Genomic DNA, 23,310 nt, shown 5'->3' with positions numbered 1-23,310 from the left:
ATGATTAAATGACTGAGAATTAATTGTAATTATTTTAATCATTCAAATGCACCAATAATAAAATATACATACACATCTAATGTCTTTAATCTAGTTGGATATACTTGTATTAATACAAGAGTTCTAATCAATTGTTTTCCCTCTACACAAGTGTATATATATATTTTATATTTACTTAATTCGTACGGTTTCTTTTATTTAGTTAATTTGTACGGTTTCTTCTAATGAACCCGTAAATTAGTTAATTCGTATTTCCATGCTTGAGAAAGAGAAAGCATTAACCGAAATCATTCATTATTTAAACGTTTTATACTTCCAATCACATAAGTACAATTTAATGTTATCCTTACGAATCTGAGCAAGTGATGAGAAAAATTACCAATTGATGGAAAAAAATAAGTAATTAATCGTATAAAAAAGAAATTAAGCGTAAAAAAATTATCGGACGTACTATTTCTAGATTTCATTTTTTTTTAATTTAAATATGCATGTAATTCTCATGACTATTGCGTAACCTATAATTTAAATACAAAGGTGCATGATATAATTGTTCTGCCTTGCTACAGTAGTCGTATAATATGAAGAGTTGTCTTCCAATCTTATTTCCATAAAATCTATTTCTCTGCAACTCTTGATATTTTTCCAAGTTCTTTCATCATTAGCTACAAAACCTAGGTCTATCAGTTTAGACTCTCCTCTTTTTTCTTCTAAAAACAAATCAATGGCAAAAGTTTCATTTTGTAATGGCAAAGAGAATTGCGGAGATAATCGTAAACTAAGAGAGATAGTCAAATTTCGTGCCCATTTAATTGCAATAGTCGTATAATGGCTTCGATCAGAAGATGGGTATCGAAAAACGTCAGAGAATTGCAAGAACTCAAGAATGATAAGGGAGGGAAGAAGAAATTGTTGGCGGAGTGTGAACGGTATGTACTATATCTACAGCAAGTGCGGTATGGGATGCAGGAAATGTTGAATGAGCTTTTGAGTAAGAAGGATAAGCTTGATGAAATATTTAGAGAGGAAGAGTTAAAGGAGAAGATGGAAGAAAGAGTAAAACAAAGGGAGGAAGAAGAAAAAAGAGGAAGCAAAGGGCAAAGGAAAAGACAATTTTAGAGGAGAGGAAAGCAAAAGCTAGGAGAATTGAACAATGGTATGAACCCAACTCTCCAATTCAATTCTCTGAAGAATCAGACTACGATTTTGACAATGATTAGCATTCTATTGATCATTTGGAGAGAATTTATGATGCAAATATATAGGGTTAATTATGTTTGATCTTCATTTTGTACATGATGGAAGGCTTGTTTTGAATATGTAAGTGCAATGAAATTCTAATTGACAGCTAATTGAAATTAACTAGTGTTTTATATGTACACCTTGATATTTTAATAGCATATTGTGTCGATTTTTTGCTGCATATACATTTCTAACAATTAGTATAGTATCATTGAATTTACTACTATATTGAAAATGAATAACCAAAACAATACTCTCTTCCTTTAATTGCATTGGAAATATTATAAGAAAAGGTTTACATCAGTTGTTGTATCAAAAGATGATCGCTATAAATATATTAACTCTTCATTTGTAGAGGATATATTCTGTTACAAATAGGTTACTCCATAATAAGGCATTATGAAATGACTATTATTTTAAAGCAGCAGCTTGATGTAGTCTTGTTATATAAAGTGATTCTCTGCTTTGCATGGAATCCAAATGCAATCCAAATGCCCTGTGCTGCCAATTGTTGCGGCCTATTAAGCATTCAAAAAATATATAATTTCCTGCATGATGATGCATTGATATTTGGTTGCATTTATAGTTTTTGTGAGAATCTTAATCCAAGAAAGACTTTGTGAGAATTTCCTGCATGATGATGCATTGATAGCTCCATTCAAAAGATATCAATCAACATAATTCAATTATTCACACCTACATTAATAGTTTTATGAGAATTTTACTCCAAGAAAGATATAGATGTAAAGAATATAATTATCTGCAAATAGTATAGTTTGATACATATATAAAGCTCAGCAAGGAAATATCACAGTTTAGGCTATTAATAGTAGTAGTATTCATAATATATGCTTACCAAGATGGACAAGGTATACTTAGTAAAGACTTTCTTCAATTTGAGTCAGCAATTAAAAGTCTTCCAAAATAACAAAACTATGTGATATCTTGATATTTGCACAGCATTCTGAACCTGCAAACAAAATGTGTATAGCTACTTAGCTTAAAAATTCTAATACTAACGAACCAACATGGTAAAGCAAGTGTGAAAGAGGAAATGTATGTAGAATATGCCTGTGTGCAGGTTGTCCCTAAATAATGCCCGCCTTTTTGAGAATGCTGAATGCTACGACATCTCTGACTGTTGTTGCTGAAACCTGATCTGTCATTGGCTTAGATAAAACTTTAATTTGAGTTGATGTTTGAGCCCTTGATAAACCAACATAAAGTTAACCATGTGAGAAACAAGGGCTGTTTAGATAGAGTCCAACTTGTGATAAAGTCTGTCCTTAAGCCTTGTTGATGGTCATAGAAAAACTAAGGTTAATAGGATACTGTTTTCTTTGAAACTTGAATGGATAATTAGGTGTTTCAGATGGGCGTAGATCTATTCGTGGAATAAAAACATGCTCTTCTGCATGATGGCCAGTAATTATGTCACACTCAATTATATTAGGATAAAAATGCATACATAGCATACGAGTGCCATTGCAGAGAGCTGATGCAGGAGTAAGGTTTCTAAGTAAGATGACATGATAATTTTGCTTTAGCACTAATTTATGTGGACTCATACCACCAGGAGAAAGGGTATTTAAGAACTCTGTTAGATAAATACTTCCTGTATCATCGAGCAATAAATCATAGCTTTTATAACAAACAGATTCTCCAGGGAATTGATCAATTAGGCTACAATTAAGTTATCCACGGCAGTGTTGAGAGGAGTCAAGATTGCTCTGTCAACAAACATGCTTTCATTGCAGTTTGCCATTTTGACTTCTGGGAAAACAAAATCAATAAGACTATTGATAGCATCTTCAGATTCATCAAAGGGCATCATCACATGATACGGTAACTGAATTTGTGCAATTTTTACATCCTACATCTGACCATTCCCTATGGAAGTAAAAATTCAGCAAACTGGCTATCTGTCCTTACTCTCATATTGTCAGTGAGTCTAAATCTGTGAAATTGGTTCCAAAGAGTTGAAGACACTAAGTTTGCTTCAACAGCTTCACTTAGTGATTTCCTAGGTACAACAGGGAGGACTTGCCTAAAATCTCCTCCAAAAACAACAGCTTTCCCACCAAAAAGTATAGATGGCGAACACATACCACGCAAAAGTACTTCTACAGCTACAATATTCTCTTTCTTTGCCATTGAAGCTTCGTCCCAAATTATTAAAGAAGTTTCTTTGAGCAAAGAAGCTAAGCTACTTTGCTTTGGAAAACAACAAGAGGCTGAAAACTGCATGACCAATTGGAATCTTAAACCGTGAATGTGTTGTTCTGCCAGTAACTATGTTGGCTACAGCTATGCCTGATGTAGCAGTAGGTAAAACAATTTTACCCATTGCCCTGGTAGCTGCATATAGTGCACAATACAGGTATGTTTTGCCTGTCCCACCAGGGCCGTCCATAAAAAAAGCACCTGGTTGTCCTGTTATAACATGCTCCATAATAGAATCAAAAGCATTTTGCTGTTTAAAATTGAGCTTGAAGCATGCTTCTTTATATATATCTAGTATAGGTGCATCTAAGGCATCGACAATATCCCGAGTCCTTCTAATTGCATCATCTGTCTCACACATTAGACCATCAAGCCCAAATTCAAGCAAACTCTTTCTCATTTCCTCTAAATATTGCTCAACAGAACGAATTGTTAAGTGATGAACTTTAGCAGCCTAGTTTAAAGAATTACTTGCGAAATCTTCAGAAAGATGAGAATAAAATTTATTCCAAAGAGCAAGTGGATTGCTAGGATTATAAAAAACGAGCAAAGTAGCAAATAGAGGTCTTAAAGCCCTAGGCATATGAGTCTCAGTAGCCGATGACATACATTTGTACTGTCTACAACATCATCTTCAGCTATAAGGCCAAGTTTAATAGCAGCTTCTTGGTAAGTTGCATGAATGTAACCATCAACAGTCCTAAGATCTTCAAAAGACTTAGGCCCACGAACATTTACAAGCAAAAGGCGCAGGTAATAGCGTTCATCTTCAGATGTGCAACAAATGCCACCCTACCAATGGCTATTTTTTTACTCCCACGCCTAGTCCATGTCTTTGTAGCAGCTGTCCAAACAAAATGCTCTGAAAATTCTGAATACAAATACTATGGTCCATTTGGATTTGCAGCATTCATTGCAAAAAATTTTGTCAGAGCAGTTTTATGCCTCTTGGCATCATTTACAAAAAAGTCTAGAATTTCATCTATCTTGGAGAATTGGACAGTCTGCAGATAAGGAAGATGGATTTAGAGAGGCAACACCGGCGGTTTCATTTCAAATAGACCAAAACTAAATAGACGCCAGGCAGCTTCACATGGAGAAACCCACCGACCTGATTGGAATTGCTCTATTTCATCTCTGGGTTTTGGATTTTTCTACAAAAGAAATATTGAAAGAAATACGATCGTGCCCCTTGTAGACATATTTGTAAAGATATTTTACAACGCAAGTTGTAGAACATACTTCAACATTCACGTGGAAATCAAAGAGTCCTAACAAATGCAGGTTATATGGAATGACCCATCTATTATCCATAGGTTTCTTCCGGATCATTACTATTTCTCCAGTATCACACCTTTTATACATTGGATATCCATCCTCATGGCTAGTAGTCTCAGTTACATATGGTTTTGGATATCCATACTTACACACACCAATTCGACCCCTATGTTTCATACAAGAGCATTTAGGATTTTCCTTCCCACATGGACCGTGCATCATGTGAGAAAATACAACTTCCCTTAAGTGAGGATTTTTTGTTGAAGGTATCTATGCACTTACAAATTTATAAAAAGTAGCTGGATCTTTAATCTTATAACCGTCAGCCAATATTAATAAAATATGAGCATGAGGAAGTCCGCGTTTTTGGAACTCAACAACATATATTAGTGCAGCAACCTCTCCAAAAATTTTCTCCTCCATGATTTGCTTCTTAAGTGCAATAAGCTTTGCATGGAAAATCCTTGCAACTAAATTAGTCCTATTATGAGAAAGCTATCCAGGAGTAAGTTCTTATTTGATCTCCGGTCAGTTTGGATTACAGGTAATAGTTATGAACAGATCAGGTTTTCCAAATCGCTACACCAAAGTTATTGCATTTAAGTACCTACTTCGTAAATCTCTAGGACCACCTAAAAAAGAAGGAGGCAATATGACATAATGACCAACATTTGTTGAGTTTTTTCTCCACCCTCAAAACAATCAATAAGTCCTTGATAAAGACCAGCACGAATAGCAGCCTGGTTTCTACGGAAAAAATCCAGTCTTGTGTTTTCTAGCTTAACATACATATCAACTATATACTGCTGCAACAATCGAGAAGCTCGTAGCAAATAGTTCCCTTGCCTTATTTGCAACTTAAATGCATAATATTCTCTACAGGAAATCTTCTTCAATCTTTTCCTTTTGCCATTAGATGCATCCGCATTATATATAGAAAACAAAATGAGCTTAACAACTAATAATTACATGTATAAGATTTTATAGATAAGTAAAGTGCAAGGGCTAAACATGAAATATTAATGGCTAATCTATCTTACTAAATAAGATACATAATAGCTGTAAGTTTAAGTTTTCCAATCATCTCCAAATAATAATATACAGCACACTTAATACTACTCACAATCTTATTCATATAGCTAATATGATATAAACAAAGTTGGAGACATTCATTCACTATACACTAAAATTTCTATAGTATCCATTATTGTAACACAAAGTTATTCCTAATGGAATACTTAATACATGGTTGCAAACAATATATATACATCATATAGCAACAAGAACAATAAGCCATTCATAAGGTAAAAGCATTAAACCAAGAAAGAAAAAGTTAGGACTCACTTGCTTCTTCTTCGGCCAGTAAATCTTCCACACTCTCAATTAACTCTAGTGAGCAAACTTCCTGTTGCAAGTAGATGTTACCATCAACTGTATCTATTTTCTCTAGACCCTCATGCCATCCACAGTCTCCATGTGGATATAAAAGAGGATATTGAAGTGGATCGTAGCACCCATAGTAGTGCATAATTTTATGAGGCCTAGTTGGGCTACTTTTACCATAAGCAACAATATGAGGACTACTATATTCGCTAGATGATGTTTCTTCTGACCATATTATAGCCACCAGACGCGGGTGAAACCTAGGTCGTTGATTTCTAAGTTTCCCCGATCAAAACCAAATTTATAAAACCCCAAACCCGACCCTGAGTATAGGGTAAGTCTAGGTCGAACCCAAGGGAATGCAATATATGCTAAAGTCTCTAGTTAAGCTATTCTGAAGTCTTAAACAATAGGGTTGGTCCAAGCTAGCAAATCGACTCAATCAAGCTAACAAATAGAATTCAATATCAAAACACTAGGGAATTTAGGATCCACATGCACTCACGACAAACTTGCTAATTTGTCGGGAATTTGATCAATCAAGCAACGCGAAGGAAAACAATATTTGCAATCAAAATCACTCAAAGAGCTATTTCCTAGGGTCAAGCTAGATGTCTCTACAAATGACTTCTAAGGAAAATCGCAAAACAAGATCAATCGATAATAATAGCTTCCAAATCAATTTTTCGTGTCATTGAAAACTACTATGCAATCTAGCTTGATAATCAAGGTTAACTACTCCTCTTCAAATCAAACACATGCACAAATTTCATCAACCAATTTAATCAAATCAATCAAAACCCCCAAATTAGCAATAGCTTATCATTCATACATGCTTTACCACATCCCTAGCAAAGGAACTACTCACTACACATTGTAAAATTGAAAAGCATAACAAAACTAATCATCAGTTTCATCATCAACATTGTAATACAAATATCAACAATCAAATCAAACAAACAAAAGAAATTCAACAATATATCAAGAATAAAACATAAAATTGCATTGAAAAGGAAAGAATTCTTACAAAACTTTGATCAATATCAAAGTGAATGAAGATCAAATGTAGCAATCATCAAAAACCAAATTTCTCTCTCTAAAATCTATGAACAAAGTTTCCAAAATCTTGAGCTTCTCTCTCTTAAATTCCAATCAAAATCTAATAAAATGTCTAGTCTATTTCAAAACTTATTATCTCTCTAGAAATGAAGAAATTCTATATATAGTAAAACTAACTAAAGAGAAGTTAGTTAGACGTCCAAAAAGAACCCCAAAAGGCGCGGCCTCTCCTCCCAATGCGCGGTCGCAATAAAATGGGTATGGAACAGGGGGAGGAAGGTTGCGCGGCCGCTCCTACCACCTGCGCGACTGCATACAGGGCCTACACACCCGCGTCATAGTAGCGCGCGGCCGTGCCTAGGAACAGGGAAGAACTTCCTCGTGCGGTTGTTGATGCTCCCGTGCGCTCCACTTGATACATGTTGGGGGAGGCAGTCTCTAGAGGTCTTCACGGTGGGTTCAACACTTATTTTGATGTCCATGCAGCATGACAGCGCGGCCTTAAAGACTTGGCTTATGCACTCTTTCACTTTTGAGCTTCAAGGGGATAGTATGGCTTGCATCTTGAGCTTTATATACCCTGAGAAAATGCCATTGAGCTTCTTGAACATCACTAATATCCTGAAATCAAAGAGAAGTAAACAAGTAAAGGAGAAAAGGCAAAATAAACTAAGAAATGTAAGAAAATGAGAAAACAACTAAGGAAAACACAAACTAGAGAAATTACAAGTAAAACTAAAGAAAAAGAGATAAAAGGGATATAAAAACAATCAAAATTCATCTTAAAAGATGCTAAAATGAGTGCCATAAATGACACTTATCAAACTCCCCCAAGCTAGACTTTTGCTCGTCCTCAAGCAAAACAAAAGCAAAAAGAAATAGGATGAAAAATTAATTCAAACCAAGAAAAAGAAAGAAAAAGATAAGAATGCACACTAAAACTCACTTTCGTAGGAATCACGGTTGTTTTTAGCTACAACAAGCCTTTTAAACCCCAAAGTCGCCAATGAGGACGAGTGAGGTCTCGTAAGGGTATCCAAAGAGTTTCACCCATAACTCTTGAAGATAAAAATGAGGCAAATTAATATAAGAAAGTAAAATAAAAAATTCAAACAACTAGCTTTTGAAATGGACCTTTACAAATGATCAAATGCAAGTGAATAAACAACTTTCTATACAATAAGGGTATGCACGTTCCAAGATATCTAAGGTTGATTGAAACATAGGATATGTTAAGCATAGAGAACTAATGAAACACAATTCACCTTCATCTCAAACATTCTTACCACGTTCTCCCAACTAGCTTCAAATCCGCCTCTAGTGAGCATCTCAATGATTCCTCGAAGGAACCGGAAAAGAAAGAGATTTAGGGCTACTCGACATCTTAAATATTGCACACCGCTCCATAAGCTTGAATCACATCTCCCTCCACTGATTTGTGACTCAAACACATAGGTCAAAAGGTCTTGAGAAGGGTTGTAATGTAAGGGCGAAAATGGTGAAGGTAGGCTAAAATTTAAAATTTGGTGTTATACCTAAATTGTGAAGCAAAGGGTGATCAATCCTCAACACCATAATCAAGCAATCACCAAACAAAAACACCAACACCCCAAGCTTATTCAAAGCCAAAATCACAAACACATATACAAAAAGCATAAGAACGCTTCTCCTCAAGCTAAAATGAAGCATTGTCCTCAATGCTTAAAATAGGGAGAAAATACTTACATCAAAATATTTTTTGAACTTTTTCATTTTTCACAATTTTTCACTTTTGCCAAAGCATTTGAATTTGCTTTGCTTTTTCTTAATTTTTCATTTCAAATTTTCACTTTATTACATTGTCCTCGCCTCTTTTAACAATGGAAGGCCTTTTCAACTTGGCAATTGCCTATTGTTCACAAGATATTTATAACATAAACTTGCATACGTTATAAGAACCAATATTCAAACAATCCACCACAATCTCCCACAAAATGATCAATTGCTTCACAAAAACCAAGAATGGAAACAATAATGAAACAAAAGGCTCAAAATCTAAAGATATGGCTTGAAATGAAGGTTTATGGCTCAAATTGTTGGCAAGTATGGCAAATGAAAACCTAAAATAAAGAAAAGAAAATATCCTAGAAAAGGAAAAATCACCACCCCAAAAAGATGACTTTGTCCTTCCTAAATGGCTCGGTGCGATCTCGGGAGACAAGAGTCAAGTTCTAGATAAAGCATACAATTGTCAAGGATCCATGTGTCGCTCATGCAAGATATGTAGAAGGCTTGAAAAGAAAGAAACCTCACATGTTTGTAGCAATAACTCACTATTAGTTTCAAATTAACCAAAGGGAGCAACTCCAATTTTCCACAAACAATTAGAATCCGGCTTCAAGGTCCCAAAAGTTCTGAAGACACTACCTTAGCATACTCTATCCTAGAGTCAACCAAAGATACTCTCAAACCGTGCACACCGGTACCACATAGGAAACCATTCATTCAAAATCAAAAGTTCGGATGATATTATATCCATAACATAAGCATAACATGAAAAGAATACGAAAAGAAAGCCTCAAAATCATAATTTTGGATTTTTGCATTTTTGAAAAGAATGAAAAGAAAAAGGAAAGAAGAAAAGAGAAGAAAAGGAAAAGAAAGGAAAAGATAAAGAGAATTACAAAGATATATGCATGTCACATAAATCCCAATCGTCATATAAGTGGTCATTCGACAACATCGCCAATGACCCCAAACACCATTGTTGTTACAAAGAAAACATCCTCAAACCATTCAACTCTTCCTAAACTAATCCTATTCCATGCAAACAATGAAAGAAAAGAAAGAAAAGAGAGAAATAAGAAAGATCTCACCGGGAATCCAAGCTAAGCTAAGAAAAGCGGGGTAACGAAAATACCACCTCCATGAAGCTCCAATCAAGCATTAGCATGAATCATCAAAACCAAGTGAGAATGAAAAAGAGAAAATGGAACTATATACAAAGAAATGGTTAGTAACTTTAAAGCAAAATAAAAAATGAAAAGACAAAGTAACAAAATTAAACTAATCTATAAAATCAAAATCAAAACAAACCAATCAAAATATCAAAATCACCTATCCACTAAAAATAGCAAAATCAACTATACACTAAAGCTACAATCATTTGGATCAAAGGGATTTGGATTCAAGGGTTTTGGATTTAGGGATTTGGATTCAAGGGAGCAAAATCATCAACTCATCATTAAAGAGAAATCATCATCAAAATCAACATCAAAATAATCTCAACAAGAAAAACATGATATAATCATGGAAAGCAACAACTCTCAACAACATTAGTCTTAGACCAAGACAAGCAATCACAGATAATCAAGGCATGAAAAATCAAGGCATGAAAAATCAAGGACATCCAACAACAACAAAATTGGCCACCAAGACCCTTCCATAAAACTAGTGCCCCCCCCCCCCAATGCTAAACAAAAATACATCTCAACATCTCATCAATACAAAACAAAAGATCACATAATAAAAGGGATGGAGGTAAAATCACAAAGAGAGGATACTAGCTACCACTAGGCCCGGCACCATTATCATTATCCTCTCTATCATATGAGAAGCTGGATGGGGGACCATAAGGATCCCATCCCCCGGTATAGCCAGGTGGCCAACCATAATGACCCCTAAAATTATCTTGTTGCCAAGGGGCCAAGGGAGTATATTGATCGGGCAACTCAAGTGGCAACGGATGGGTGGGATCGACATAGGGGTAGTTAGGATCACCCCTATAGTCACTCCCACCGGGCACACGATAATTATAGTTACCGTGCTCATCCGAAAATGAGTGAGTCTCAGTGTTGGACTCTTGAGGTCCTTGCCAATATTGGTAGGTAGGCCTCCCCTCATATCCCCAAGAAGGTACGGGACCGAGTTGAGGAGGGAAATACGGGTAGTTAACCGCGGGGGTGATCTCCTCACGGTTAACACTCGCATCATAGAGTTGTTGTTGTTAGAGAAACTTACCTTGTTTCATTTCGGAGATGCCTCTCATTTGGTTGTAGATCGCCTCAAAGTCTTGATCATACATCTCCTCCATTAGAACTTGCATACCCGCCATTTGGGTACTCAAAGCCTCCATGTCGGGGTTGGAGAATTGATGTAGTTGATATTGAGGTTGAGGCACTTCTTGCTCTTGCTCTTGTTGTTATTGTTGTTGTTGATGTCGTGGTTGTTGTTGACGTTGACATTGATTTTGTTGGATTTTTTGTTTTTCATTGAGGACATCTTACATGTCTTTATCTTCACCGGATATGCAGTTGCTAAGGGGAACAAACCAAACATTCGGGACATGCCGATGAACGGAGGTCAAAGAGGGGTTAGGAAGGTAACAACGATGACCAATCAAAAACCTCGTCGTCATTGCTCTTTGCTATAAAGGTAGAGAGTGTTGGCGTCCCCCACCGGAGTACAAGAAGGGAGGTATCTAGCATAACCAAGCTTGGTAGCTAATCTTGTCACCATGCTACCACATTGAATGTCCCCCGACTTCCTGCCATGCATGTCCATGCAATTTCTCAAAAAAATGTTCCCAAAGTTCACCCTTCCACCCAACTCTTCCCTAGTTGCAATCCAAAGAACACGCAACTCGGCTTGCGAAATCTTTCCCAAGTCATGCTTTAGGAATATCGAGTAACCCAATAACCGATGAAGCACTCGAAGGCATGGTTGGAAAATGTCACTAGAAAGAGAATAGCGAGCGGTGAACTCATCCAACCCCGAGATATCATGCCACCGTGCCTTTTGGGCGTACCCATCTAAATAATCATGCTCGGGAAAAAGGATATCCGCCCCCAGATTGAAATCAAGGGCCGCATTGAATTCGGCCAAAGACATGGTCGTCACCTCATTGAAGAGTTGGAAGGAAATTTGGTAGTCCTTGTCGCCAACCGGAGTGGTAGTCAATGAAGCTAAGAACTCCCTAGTCGGCTCAAGGTAGGTTTGGTAGCATTTATTGACAAAGCTACCCAATCGAAGGTTGTCAAACAAGACCCACAAGTCCTTATCGATTTCCAATTTAATCATACTTTCTCGATGATAGTGTCGTGATGGCTTTATGGTTCTTTTCTTGAATTCAGTCCAAAGAGGTTTGTGGCTTGGGTTGGAAAATCGTGTTTTGGGCAATGATAGAGGGTCATCATTTTGTTGTGTTTGGGAAGAAGGTGTGTTTGAGGGTGAAGGCCATTCAATTGTTATGTTTGTTTTTCTCTTTTTATATGTGAGGGCTTTCATGATTTTTGACATGCTTGCTTCACCAAGTTTCACAACCAAAATTCAATCACATCTCCACAATCCACCATAATCACAATACAACCACAACACTACCACACCACTTGGTTCAACCAACCAACACTACAATCACCAACTTACTACCAACAATACAAAATTTCAACCTTCCACAAATAGTCACCATATTTCACAATCAATCTATAAAATCAACAATAACACAATGTAAGGCAATTTTAATCAACAAACAACATATATAAGCAACCAAATTACTCAATCAATCATCATATTCAACCAAAACAATACTACTAATATTCATAAGTATGAATAATCAAATTCTTGCTACAAATTGATATAATAATGTAAAATAAAGGTAGAGAAGATGATTATACCATACAAGAAGCAAATTTGATCAAGTTTTAAGATCCAAAATCCAACAAAACAAAAATCCCCAAATTGCTCTTCAATGGAGGAAAGAGAATGGAGAAGATGAAATGGAGGAAAGTAGTATGATTTTTGATGAAAATGATGAAAATTGAGTAAGAATTTGTTGATTTTGTGAGTTATTTAGATGATTTGAAGGATGAAATTTGTTGTTTGAAGGGTTAGGGTTTCGCTTTGGGAGAAGGGAGACTGCGGACGAGGGTAAGGGTATGAAAGAAATGAGGGAAAGAAAGGAGAAAGAAGAAGAAATAGGTGCGGCCAGGGCACCTGCGCGGCCGCGCAGCTGGGGTGCGCGCCCGCGCCCCTGCTGCTCTTCTTCTTTGCTTGCTTCTTGCTTTGGTGCGTTCATCTATGGGCTTAATTATCTTTATCATCCCGGTATTATTGAACCCATTAAACACATCAATTTCTAAACGCCTTGGCAGTGGGTTCAACATCCCAAATTAATGAGAGCACCATAATGATCCCACCAAGCACAAATTTGCTTCTCATTTAAACACAACTTTTCCAATCTTACCTCCTTGATTACCTTACCCTATTAACTCGAAATTCAATAATATCGAGCATACTCTCACCATTTACCACGAAACAACCTTTTCATTGTGCTCATGCTCGGTTGAGGGGTCCGATTCCCATAAATTATACCTATTAATCCAAAAACAAAACAAGTAAAATAAAGAAAATCAATTTAAAGAAAACTAAGAAAGATATAATCAAAATAAAAAGTTAGAAAACCGGGTTGCCTCCCAAGAAGCGCTTGCTTAAGGTCCTAAGCTCAACCCTTCCTCCAAATCACAGAGGGTAAAAGAACACTATCTTGTCCAAAGTGGTAGAGGAAATAAACTTCTCGTCATTCCTTGGAAACTTTACATCATTGTTGGATGTATTCTCATTTGTTGAAAATTCCGAATCAAGTTTACTTTGGTTTAACTTCATTTTCTTCTTCATAAAATCTCTCTTTTTCTTCTTTGTTTTCTTGCTCCTTATAGTGGACGGCTTCTCTCCATCAACACTCTTGGAGTCAATCTCATCCTCTTTTGGGTAGAGCTGAAACCATGAAGGTATATCAATCACCTCCTCATCCACAAGCTTTAAAGGCTCCATGATGTCTTCACTAACATTCTTGCTTTCAACACTCGAAGGCACATCATCACAAACTTCAAGAACATTGTTAGTTGAAGAAACAATCATGCATGCATTATTATTGGAGTGAGGTGAATTGATGCATATAATTCCCTTCACAAAAGACAAAGATTCATGCATCGATTTAAGCTCAAAACTAGCCTTATTGTTACCAACCCTCAAAGTAATAAGGCCACCCTTCACATCAATCAAAGCTCCCGAAGTAGCTAAGAAAGGTCTCCCTAAAATGATAGGTATGTTGTCATCTTCCGCTATCTCAAGCACAATAAAGTCAACCGGAATTTTAAACTCACCTATTTTAAGGGGGACATCCTCAACTCTTCCCTTTAGAAACTTAATAGAACGACCGGCCTATTGTAAGGTCATGTTGGTTGGAAGAAGCTCTTCTAGATTAAGCTTCCTAAAGACCGAATAAGGCATGATGCTCACACTAGCACCAAGATCACAAAGAGTATTTTAAAACAATTTTCCATTGATTTTGCAAGGGATAAAAAAATTACCCGGATCTTTCATTTTCTTGGGTAAATCATTAAGAATCAAAGCACTACAACATTCCCCAACCTTTATCGAGTCAACCTAATTACACTCTCTCTTGCCACTCAAGATTTCCTTAATGAACTTAGAATATCTTGGCATTTGGGTCATGGCTTCGGTAAAAGGGATTGAAAGATGAACTTCCCTATGCATATCAAGAAATCTCCCAAATTGTTCATCAATTTTGTTTCTCAAAAACTTTTGGGGATATGGAAGTTTGGGTTTGATCACATCGTCATGCACTTTACATCAGTTTTCTCTTCCTCTTGGGTTTCTTTGCTCACCTTCTTTGACACATCAAGCTCTTTCTCCTCACTTGAATCACTCACTTTCTCACCATCCTCACTCTTCCTAGAAACTCTCTCTTCAAGCACTTTACCACTCCTTGTGGTGATAGAATACATGGATTTCTTAGGATCAACTCCTTGTGAGGGTAAAGAAGAAGGGATAGCATTCACACTCTCTTTCAAGGTGTTCGCTAATTAGGTGATTTGTGTTTCAAGCATCTTGTTGTGTGTCATCATCTCAATGAACTTTTTGTCACTTACCGACATGTAAGTGTTTAAAATTTTAGTTTGGTTCTCAATGATTTCTTCCAAGGTAGTTCTAGAAGATGAAGGTTGAGCATAGGAATTCTCACCATTACCTTGAGTTCTTGGAGCAAATCCGGGTGGGGATCTCCTTTGATTGTTGTTTTGAAAATTTCCCCGGTTTTGGTTGCACCAATTACCCCGGTTTTGATTTTGGCCATTGTTTTGGTAGTGGTTACCATAGCCTTGGTTTTGGCTTTGGTTTCCATATCCTTGACCTTGAATTTGATTATTATAGCCTTGATTATTATAGTTATCTCGGAAATTTTGATTTCCTTGGTTCCTATAACCACCATTGTTATAATTATCAAAGTTCCCTTGTTGGTGAGCATTTCTATTCCCAAAGTTCCTTGGTCCATCAAATCTTTGTCCATTTTTATTTGAAACAAAATTCACTTGTTCACAATCGTTATTATCAACATCATCACAATTATCAAATGCATGTGGACAATTAGAAGCATCATGGTCATATGACCCACATACATCACAAAACACACATCCATTTGGCATATTATTCGAAGTAGAAGGAGGAGTAGAGTTAGAAGATGTACCTTCCCCTTATTGTGGGAGGGAAGAATAGGTGCTTGTGAAGAAGCACTCTCAAGCTTTGCCTTAATTGAGGTCATCTCCTTTCCCAAGGTCGAGATTTGTGAGGTCAAATTGTTGTTGGCATTGAGATGGTCGATTGAATATACCATAGAACCACTTATGCTTGTCGACTCTCTCTATCGCCTTCTTGTCAATCCATGTGATACCTTACCACATCTGCAATTAAGTCCACCACTTCATCCTCCGTTTTGTTCACGATGGCCTCCAGCACCGGCATCTAAGCAAGACTTTCCTTGGGGGCTTAGACCTCCATAGAAGATTTGGATGATTTGATAGGTGGGAATCCCATGGTGTGGGCACTCTCTTTGGTATTCCTTATACCTCTCCCATGCCTCATAAAGACTTTTATTTGTCTTTTGCTTGAAGCTTTAAATGAGAGCTCTTGCTTCGGCCGTCTTCTTTTGTGGATAGAACCGAGATAGAAACACCTTAGTCACTTCATCCCATGTTCTCAAAGAGTTTGGCTTCACCTCTTTGTCCAACCACTCTAGAGCACATCTAATAAGAGAGAAAGGGAAAAGTTTAAGTCGAATGAACTCTTGAGAAACCCCATTCACCTTGATGGTATTGTAATACTTGTCAAACTCCTCAAGATGGTTGAGGGAACTCTCATGCTTGGCTCCACTATATTGACGCCTCTCTATCAAAGTAATTATCGCCGGTCTTATCTTAAAGTCATTTGCCGGTGTTGTGGGAGGAGCAATTCCGCTTTCAAATCTATAGGCTCCTAGAGTTCCCAACTCTTTCAATGTATCCTCGGATTTTCTTCTTCTTCTTGATGGATTTCTTCTCTTGAGGGACTTGAACTTGAGGAACGATTGGCAACCCTTATCCTTGTTATGGTCCTCTCAATATTCGGATCAAATGGAACTAAATTTCGATCTCGTGCCCCATGCATACAAATCTCAAAGGAAAATATCAATAGCACGGCTGCAAATGTAGCCTAAAAGAAAGATAATCTTTTTGTGTTTTTCAAATAAAGTGAAATATAATCAATCAACCATAACAAATAACTATGCCATTCCCCGGCAAAGGCGCCATTTTTTGCGCGGGTGAAAGCTAGGTCGTTTATTTCTAAGTATCCCCGATCAAAATTAAATTTATAAAACCAAACCCAACCCTAAGTATAGGGGTAAGTCCGGGTCGAACCCAAGGGAATGCGGTATATGATAAAGTCTCTAGTTAAGCTATTCCGAAGTCTTAAACAATAGGGTTGGTCTAAGTTAGCAAATCAACTCAATCAAGCTAACAAATAGAATTCAATATCAAAGCACTAGGGAATTTAGGATCCACATGCACTCACGATAAATTTGCTAATTTGTCGGGAATTTGATCAATCAAGCAACGCGAAGGAAAAAGATATTTGCAATCAAAATCACTCAAAGATCTATTTCCTAGGTCAAGCTAGATGTCTCTACAAATGACTGCAAAGGAAAATCGCAAAACAAGATCAATCAATAATAATAGCTTCTAAATCAATTTTTCGTGTCATTGAAAACTACTATGTAATCTAGATGGATAATCAAGGTTAGCTACTCCTCTTTAAATCAAACACGTGCACAAATTTCATTAACCAATTTAATCAAATTAATCAAAAACCCCAAATTAGCAATAGGTTATCATTCATACATGCTTCACCACATCCTTAGCAAAGGAACTACTCACTACACATTGTAAAATGATGAGTGTCATTTATGGAACTCATTTGTTCTCTTTTAGGGGGATTTTAGATTGATTTTATAGCTCTTTTTATTCCTTTTTCCTTAGTTTTGCTGTTTATTTCTTTAGTTTGCACTTTCCTTAATTGATTTTCCATTTTCGTGTATTTCTTGGTTTATTTTGTCTTTTTCCCTTCTATTTGTTTGTTATCTTTCATTTTTAGGTTAAGATCGTTGTCCAAGAATTCCCAAGGTTTCTTCCCGGGTTTTTCTTTGGGATGCTTAGTGTCTTCCATTTGAAGCCCAAGTATGTATAAAATTAATTGTTTATTTTGAAATGTTCTTTGAATTTTGTCTTTAAATTATAGTGGTTGAATAAAAATAATGTTCATTACATTATATTATCATGTTCTTTACTAATATTACGGATATTCTTTAGATATATATATATAAAGAACATAAAATTGGATTTTTTTTTTTTTTTTTTTTTTTTACAAAATAGCTATATGTTCTTTACAAATTTAAAACAACTATATGTTTATTAAAAAACAACTATATGTAATGTTTTTTATAAAATAGTTATATATTCTTTACAAAACAACTATATGTTCTTTACTGAACAACTAAATGTTCATTCAGCCTTTTTCAAAAAAACAAAAAAATAAAGAAATAAAAAGGATGCACGGAGTATCGTGCATCCGCCTCCAGGAAAAAAATTTCACTACATGATCGCCGAAAATATCCCTATTGAAAAACCTTGAACAAGCAGAGCACGACGCCAAGATAGAGACCAACGAGTTTTACATTACACGTGTCATCATTTTAGCTATCCATTTAATATACTTCATTACCTCACAACAATATTGATAACTAAGGTAATAACTGTTGTTTGTTACCATTATGTGACAATCATAAGACAGTTAAAATAGTCGAGCACAATTATCAAACTAAAACATTATATAGTGGTGTAAAAAGTAGCAACACGAAGAATCGTCCGGGCCACGTAATAAGGAAAAATGGTATACTAGTATTATGTAAGGAAGAACATTCAATGGCTACAATAAAATTGTGGCTATTGTAATTAGTTTTAATTTTGACCCTATATTTTTAATGATCAATCTTGCCCATTCATCCAATAGACTTCAATTTTGACCAAGAAATGGAGGGGAAAAAAAAGTCTCCTTGATTATGATTAAAACAAACTGTTTTTCAGTTTCTAAAACAAAAAAACTGAAACTTTGCCCCTTGCCATTGACAATTCTCCAACCTCCATTAAAAACCAACATCTGCTTTTGGTTTATTAACAATAACTTTGCATAAAATTTATAAAAAAAAAAAATAAAAAATTGAATCAGCCTCCACCTCCATAATAGAAAATACTCCGTAAGAAAAAAAGGGAGGAAAAAACAAAGATGAAAATGAAGATATAAAAATTGTGAGATTGGTCTCTAATTTTCAAAAAACCAATCATTTGACGCTAAAGGTAATAAATCCATGAAAACATCAATTAAGATTGATCATTACTCTGTATAAGTTTAATTCTTCAACCAAATTTTCCAATATTAAGTAAGATGAAATTTTGGGAAGACAATTCAATGGCTACTATAAAATTGTAGCCATTATAATATATTAAATCTTAACCATTCATTTATGTCAACAAAAAAAATATAAATTAGTTTTGAAAAACAGTAAGAAACACTCTTTTCCCTGGAATTAAACGTTAAATGTATAAAAATAATGTTCTTTTTTAAACTTCAAGATCAAAAGATTAAAAACTTATACCTTCCATGAAAATCCTCATAAAAATATGATATTAAAGAACTAGAGTGAATAAACAAACTTTGAACTCATTTTTTTTTTCTTTGACTTGATTTTTTTTTTTAATTCCTTTTTTTTTTTCTTTTGAGTAACCTTTACATAGAACACTTGAACATTGAAATATTTTTTTTTTCTTTTGTTCTTTTTTTTTATCTCACATTGGAATTTTCAACTTTGAAACACAAACTATCAACAATTTTTCCAATCAAAAAATCAAAAGAACAATCACTCTTCTTTTATTCCCACATTGTGCTAATAATATGAACACCACAACTCCCTCACCTCACCAACTAATAGCTCCCCCAAGCCAAGCTTGGGACTAGTAACCAATGGGGCTAAATAGGCTTGTAATGTGGCTAAATAAACAATAAAAGGGTACAAGCAACTACATGGGTAGCAAGAAGGGAACAAATGTATCTAATATCGTCTGTAGGCTACCTAAAAGAATGAATGCCTTCGTCCTCCACATTGTGCATAATAGTGAATCATATAAACATTACTCATAGTCACAAGTCAATACTCAAATTCATTAACATACCAGGAACTATCACATATTCCTAACCAAATCAACTAGTCAAGCACTATATTCATAGGTAGTTGGACAAAATTGACGCATGTTAAGATATCTAAGCAATCAAAATTTAAATCATGATCAAAAAATCCACAATGCTCATCGTCATGTACCAAGAATCAAAACAAATTTTTTTCAAGTATGGGGCACAGGGAAGCATGATTTACAATTCATTGGAACATATTTTTGGATTTTTGATTTTTTTTTTCAATTTTTTTTATTTTGTATTTTTCATTAAGGAAAGCAATAAAAAAAAAGAAACCATACCTCAATCCGAAAACTCCCCCAAGCCAGAATCAGACAATGTCCTCATTGGCTCAGGAATTAGCCTAGCATGGCTAAATGTCATCTGGTTTTAAGAAAGAGACAAGGCAAAGAGGGAAAAGAGAAAAAGAAAAAGGAAAAAGAAAGATAAAGCAGGAAGGGGGGGTATGGCGCGCCCGGTCGGGCGAAAATAAGGACATAAACTCGTTAACCTCCCGCCCGATCGGGCGACTCTTCGCCCGGTCGGACGATTTTGTGTCCTCGATAAAGTTCTTTCACGCGCCCGGTTGGGCGCCATCTCGCCCAGACGGGCGAAATTTGTCGTATATGGACCTCTTCTTCCGCCCGATCGGGCGGGGGTTCACCCGATCGGGCAAAATTAAGGCCACAATCTTTCTTCTTCTCGCGCCCGATCGAGCAAGACTTCGCCCGGTCGGGCGGATCTTCCGTAGCTTGCACTGGGGGTTCTTTATCAGTAATTGCAAGGGGCACCTCCTTAGGCTCAAATTGCCTTGGTTCCCCACTCGACCGAGCCACTACTACTCGATCGGGTGGGACTCGCATTAAGAGCTCGTTCTATTGCAACCACTTCTTCCTTCCATGTCTTAGTTTTATCTGTAGAAGATGCAACACAAGATACTGTCACCAAGGGATCTTTAACAAGAACTTGGGGCTCATTAGAACAATTGTTTTCAATCACATCAATGCTTAAACACTTCTCCTCAATCATGGGGCTTTTAGGGGCATTATTCAAATTAAAAACAATATTGTCATCCCCTACTGATAGTGTCAATTTGCCACCTTGTACATCTATAATTGCTCCCGCAGTATTAAGGAATGGTCTACCCAAAATGATTGGAGTTTGCAAATCCTCAGCCATATCAAGAACAACAAAGTCAACAGGTATAAAAAATTTACCTACTTTAACGGGAAAATCCTCTAAAATACCTAGGGGGTATTTAAAAGAACGGTCGGCCATTTACAGAGTAATATTAGTAGATTTTAATTTACCCATATTTAGCTTTGAACACACAGACAATGGCATGACGCTAACACTAGCACCCAGATCACATAATGCATTATCAATCTTCAGATTGCCAATATGACAAGAAATAGAAAAACTACCAGGATCTTTTAGTTTAGGTAGAGATTTATTTTGTAGTTGATGAGTGGCATTTATGCCACTTTTCCATCCTTTTTCTCTAAGGATTCTCCCCTCATTTGCACTTGTTTGAGCCTTTTTAAACATTTTTACCTTAGTTTTGCCTTCTCATTTCCTTTCTCGTGTTTCCTTTCCTTTTTCCCCTTTATGTTGGTTTTTCTAGTGTTTCTTTGTTGTTTTGTAGGTTTTTGGCCCGTTTGGATGAACCTTTGGATGCATGACGAGCTATGGAAAGGAAATATGATGCTCAAGGATGGCACAATGGCAATGGAGAAGCCGCAGGCACGGAGTCAGAGGCCGCGGGTGCGGTTGTTCAAGCTTGAAGATGACTCAAGTTCCCTCATTCAACTTTTTAATGATCTTTATCTTATGAACTATTAGCCCTAATCTTAGAGAGAGAAAGTGGATTATGACTCAAGTTTCCTTTATTGTATTCAACTTTGATCAAGTTTAATCTTCAATCTAGCAACCTTTCAAGCTTTCCTCTTTCATTAATCTCCTCTTTAGTAATCTCTTATCCTTTCTCTTTATTTTATTTATTTGCCTCTTAGTTGCTTACTTCTATTAATCTATTATTTCATCTAGTTATTACTATTTTTATTGTTCTTCATCATGTTTTGTTTTGTGTTTCTTGAGTTTATTCCTAATCTTGCTATTATGTTTATTCTCCCTTCTCTAGGCTAATTTCTTAGCTAGGGGAAGGGGGTGGAAAATATGTGTTGAATATTGGATGAATGATGATGGTTGGATTGAATACATGCCTTATATTGATGGAAGATATGATATTTGATAGCTTGAGATTATTGTTGCACTTTATTTGATTGCTCTCTAGTTTAAATGCATGAAAATGATTTGAACTAGATTAAGATCACCTCTATTTTAATGATTTCATGAGAATGAGTTGTTAAAGTGGAGCTCTATGGATTGTGATTCTTTATGGATTGTGCTTCTTTATTATCTTGTTTTGCTTGTAACTAATAGGATGCATGAGAATGATCCAATTTAATATAGACCTCCTCCATTGATTTGCCTCGATGATTGCAAGAGAATGAATTGTTTAGGTAGAATCTTGTGTTCTTTGGCATGTTCTTCATGATAACTATCATTATTCCCCTATTTCTAATCATGTTTGACACCCCCGTTTCCCTAGCGTTGTTTTCTCTTGAGTTTATTCATCTCTATCTTTGCTTATTTGTAGTCTTAGTGCTTGATCCAAGAAAATTAACAAAAACATTTCCCTTCTTACTCTTTCATAGTGATTTTGATGTTGAACGAGTGTGCTTCCTTAGTGGTTCGACCCTTTACGTACCCCTATACTTGTATTAGGGTAGTCTAGGATTATAAATGATTAATTTAATTAGGGTAGTAGCTTAACGACCTATCTTATCCCTCCGATCAAATTTTGGCGCCGTTGCCGGGGAAGCGGCTTGTTTAGTGTCTATTTTTGCTTTTGTTAGAGTAATTTTAATTTCTTTTCATTTTGTTTTGTTTATTCTATCATACATGTCATTGCTAATTGTTTTCTTAGCTTTGTTGAATGCTTAGAAGATCTCAAGGACCACCCACACATCAAATTGACCAAGAGATCAACCGAACTCTAAGGCAAGTCCGTAGGCTTTTTCAAGAAGAAGGAAGAGGTCTTGGTACTATAGTTGATAGTGGGAGTGATTCTTACTCTTCAAGTTCGCATAGTAAGTCAATGGCGTGACAAGAAGATGATGTGTTGTTTCGTGAGTTCGGAAATCCGGTGGATTATGAGCTCACGGGGGGGATTTTGCTACCCGTCACGGAAACCAATTTCACAATTCATCCCCAATATACTAAAATGGTCCAATCGGAACAATTTTCGGGTTCTCCAAGTGAAGACCCCATAGAGCACCTTGATAGATTCCTTAAGCTATGTGCCATGATACAAACCAATCAAGTTTCTCAAGAGTACATCCGAATGCATCTATTTCGATAATCTCTTTCGGGTAGAGCAAAGAAGTGGTTGAAGCAAGTGAAGCCCAACTCTCTCACGACATGGAGGGAGGTAGTCAAGGCATTCTTGAAGAGGTTCATTTCCGAGGAAAAGAC

The 23,310-nt window shown here is 36.1% G+C and overlaps 1 protein-coding gene and 1 non-coding gene across 2 annotated transcripts; one reads left to right on the top strand and one right to left on the bottom strand.

The window, feature by feature from the left end:
* Window positions 1-2,525: 2,525 nt before the first annotated feature.
* LOC145571179 (uncharacterized) lies at window positions 2,526-3,393 on the bottom strand. The gene is made up of 3 exons (XM_081630254.1): window positions 3,172-3,393; window positions 2,982-3,088; window positions 2,526-2,880 (listed from the first exon to the last, which is right to left on the bottom strand). The coding sequence occupies exons 1-3, from the start codon at window positions 3,391-3,393 to the stop codon at window positions 2,526-2,528; spliced, it is 684 nt and encodes a 227-aa protein (XP_081486380.1).
* A 12,650-nt stretch (window positions 3,394-16,043) lies between these two features.
* Window positions 16,044-16,149, top strand: LOC145573413 (small nucleolar RNA R71). The gene has a single exon (XR_014097453.1). It is a non-coding gene; the product is annotated as a small nucleolar RNA R71 (small nucleolar RNA).
* Window positions 16,150-23,310: the final 7,161 nt, after the last annotated feature.

This window comes from Chenopodium album, chromosome 12 (genome assembly GCF_948465745.1).
Source record: "Chenopodium album chromosome 12, dcCheAlbu1.1, whole genome shotgun sequence".
NCBI classification, from domain to species: Eukaryota; Viridiplantae; Streptophyta; class Magnoliopsida; order Caryophyllales; family Amaranthaceae; genus Chenopodium; species Chenopodium album.
This window is presented reverse-complemented; position numbering and strand designations above follow the sequence as displayed.

Coding starts and splice junctions, on each gene's coding strand:
- LOC145571179 (XM_081630254.1), bottom strand. CDS start 3,393: ATGGCAAAGAAAGAGAATATTGTAGCTGTAGAAGTACTTTTGCGTGGT. Junction 3,089..3,171: donor GACTCACTGACAATATGAGA/GTAAGGACAGAT, acceptor GCACAAATTCAG/TTACCGTATCATGTGATGAT. Junction 2,881..2,981: donor GCAAACTGCAATGAAAGCAT/GTTTGTTGACAG, acceptor TTGTTATAAAAG/CTATGATTTATTGCTCGATG.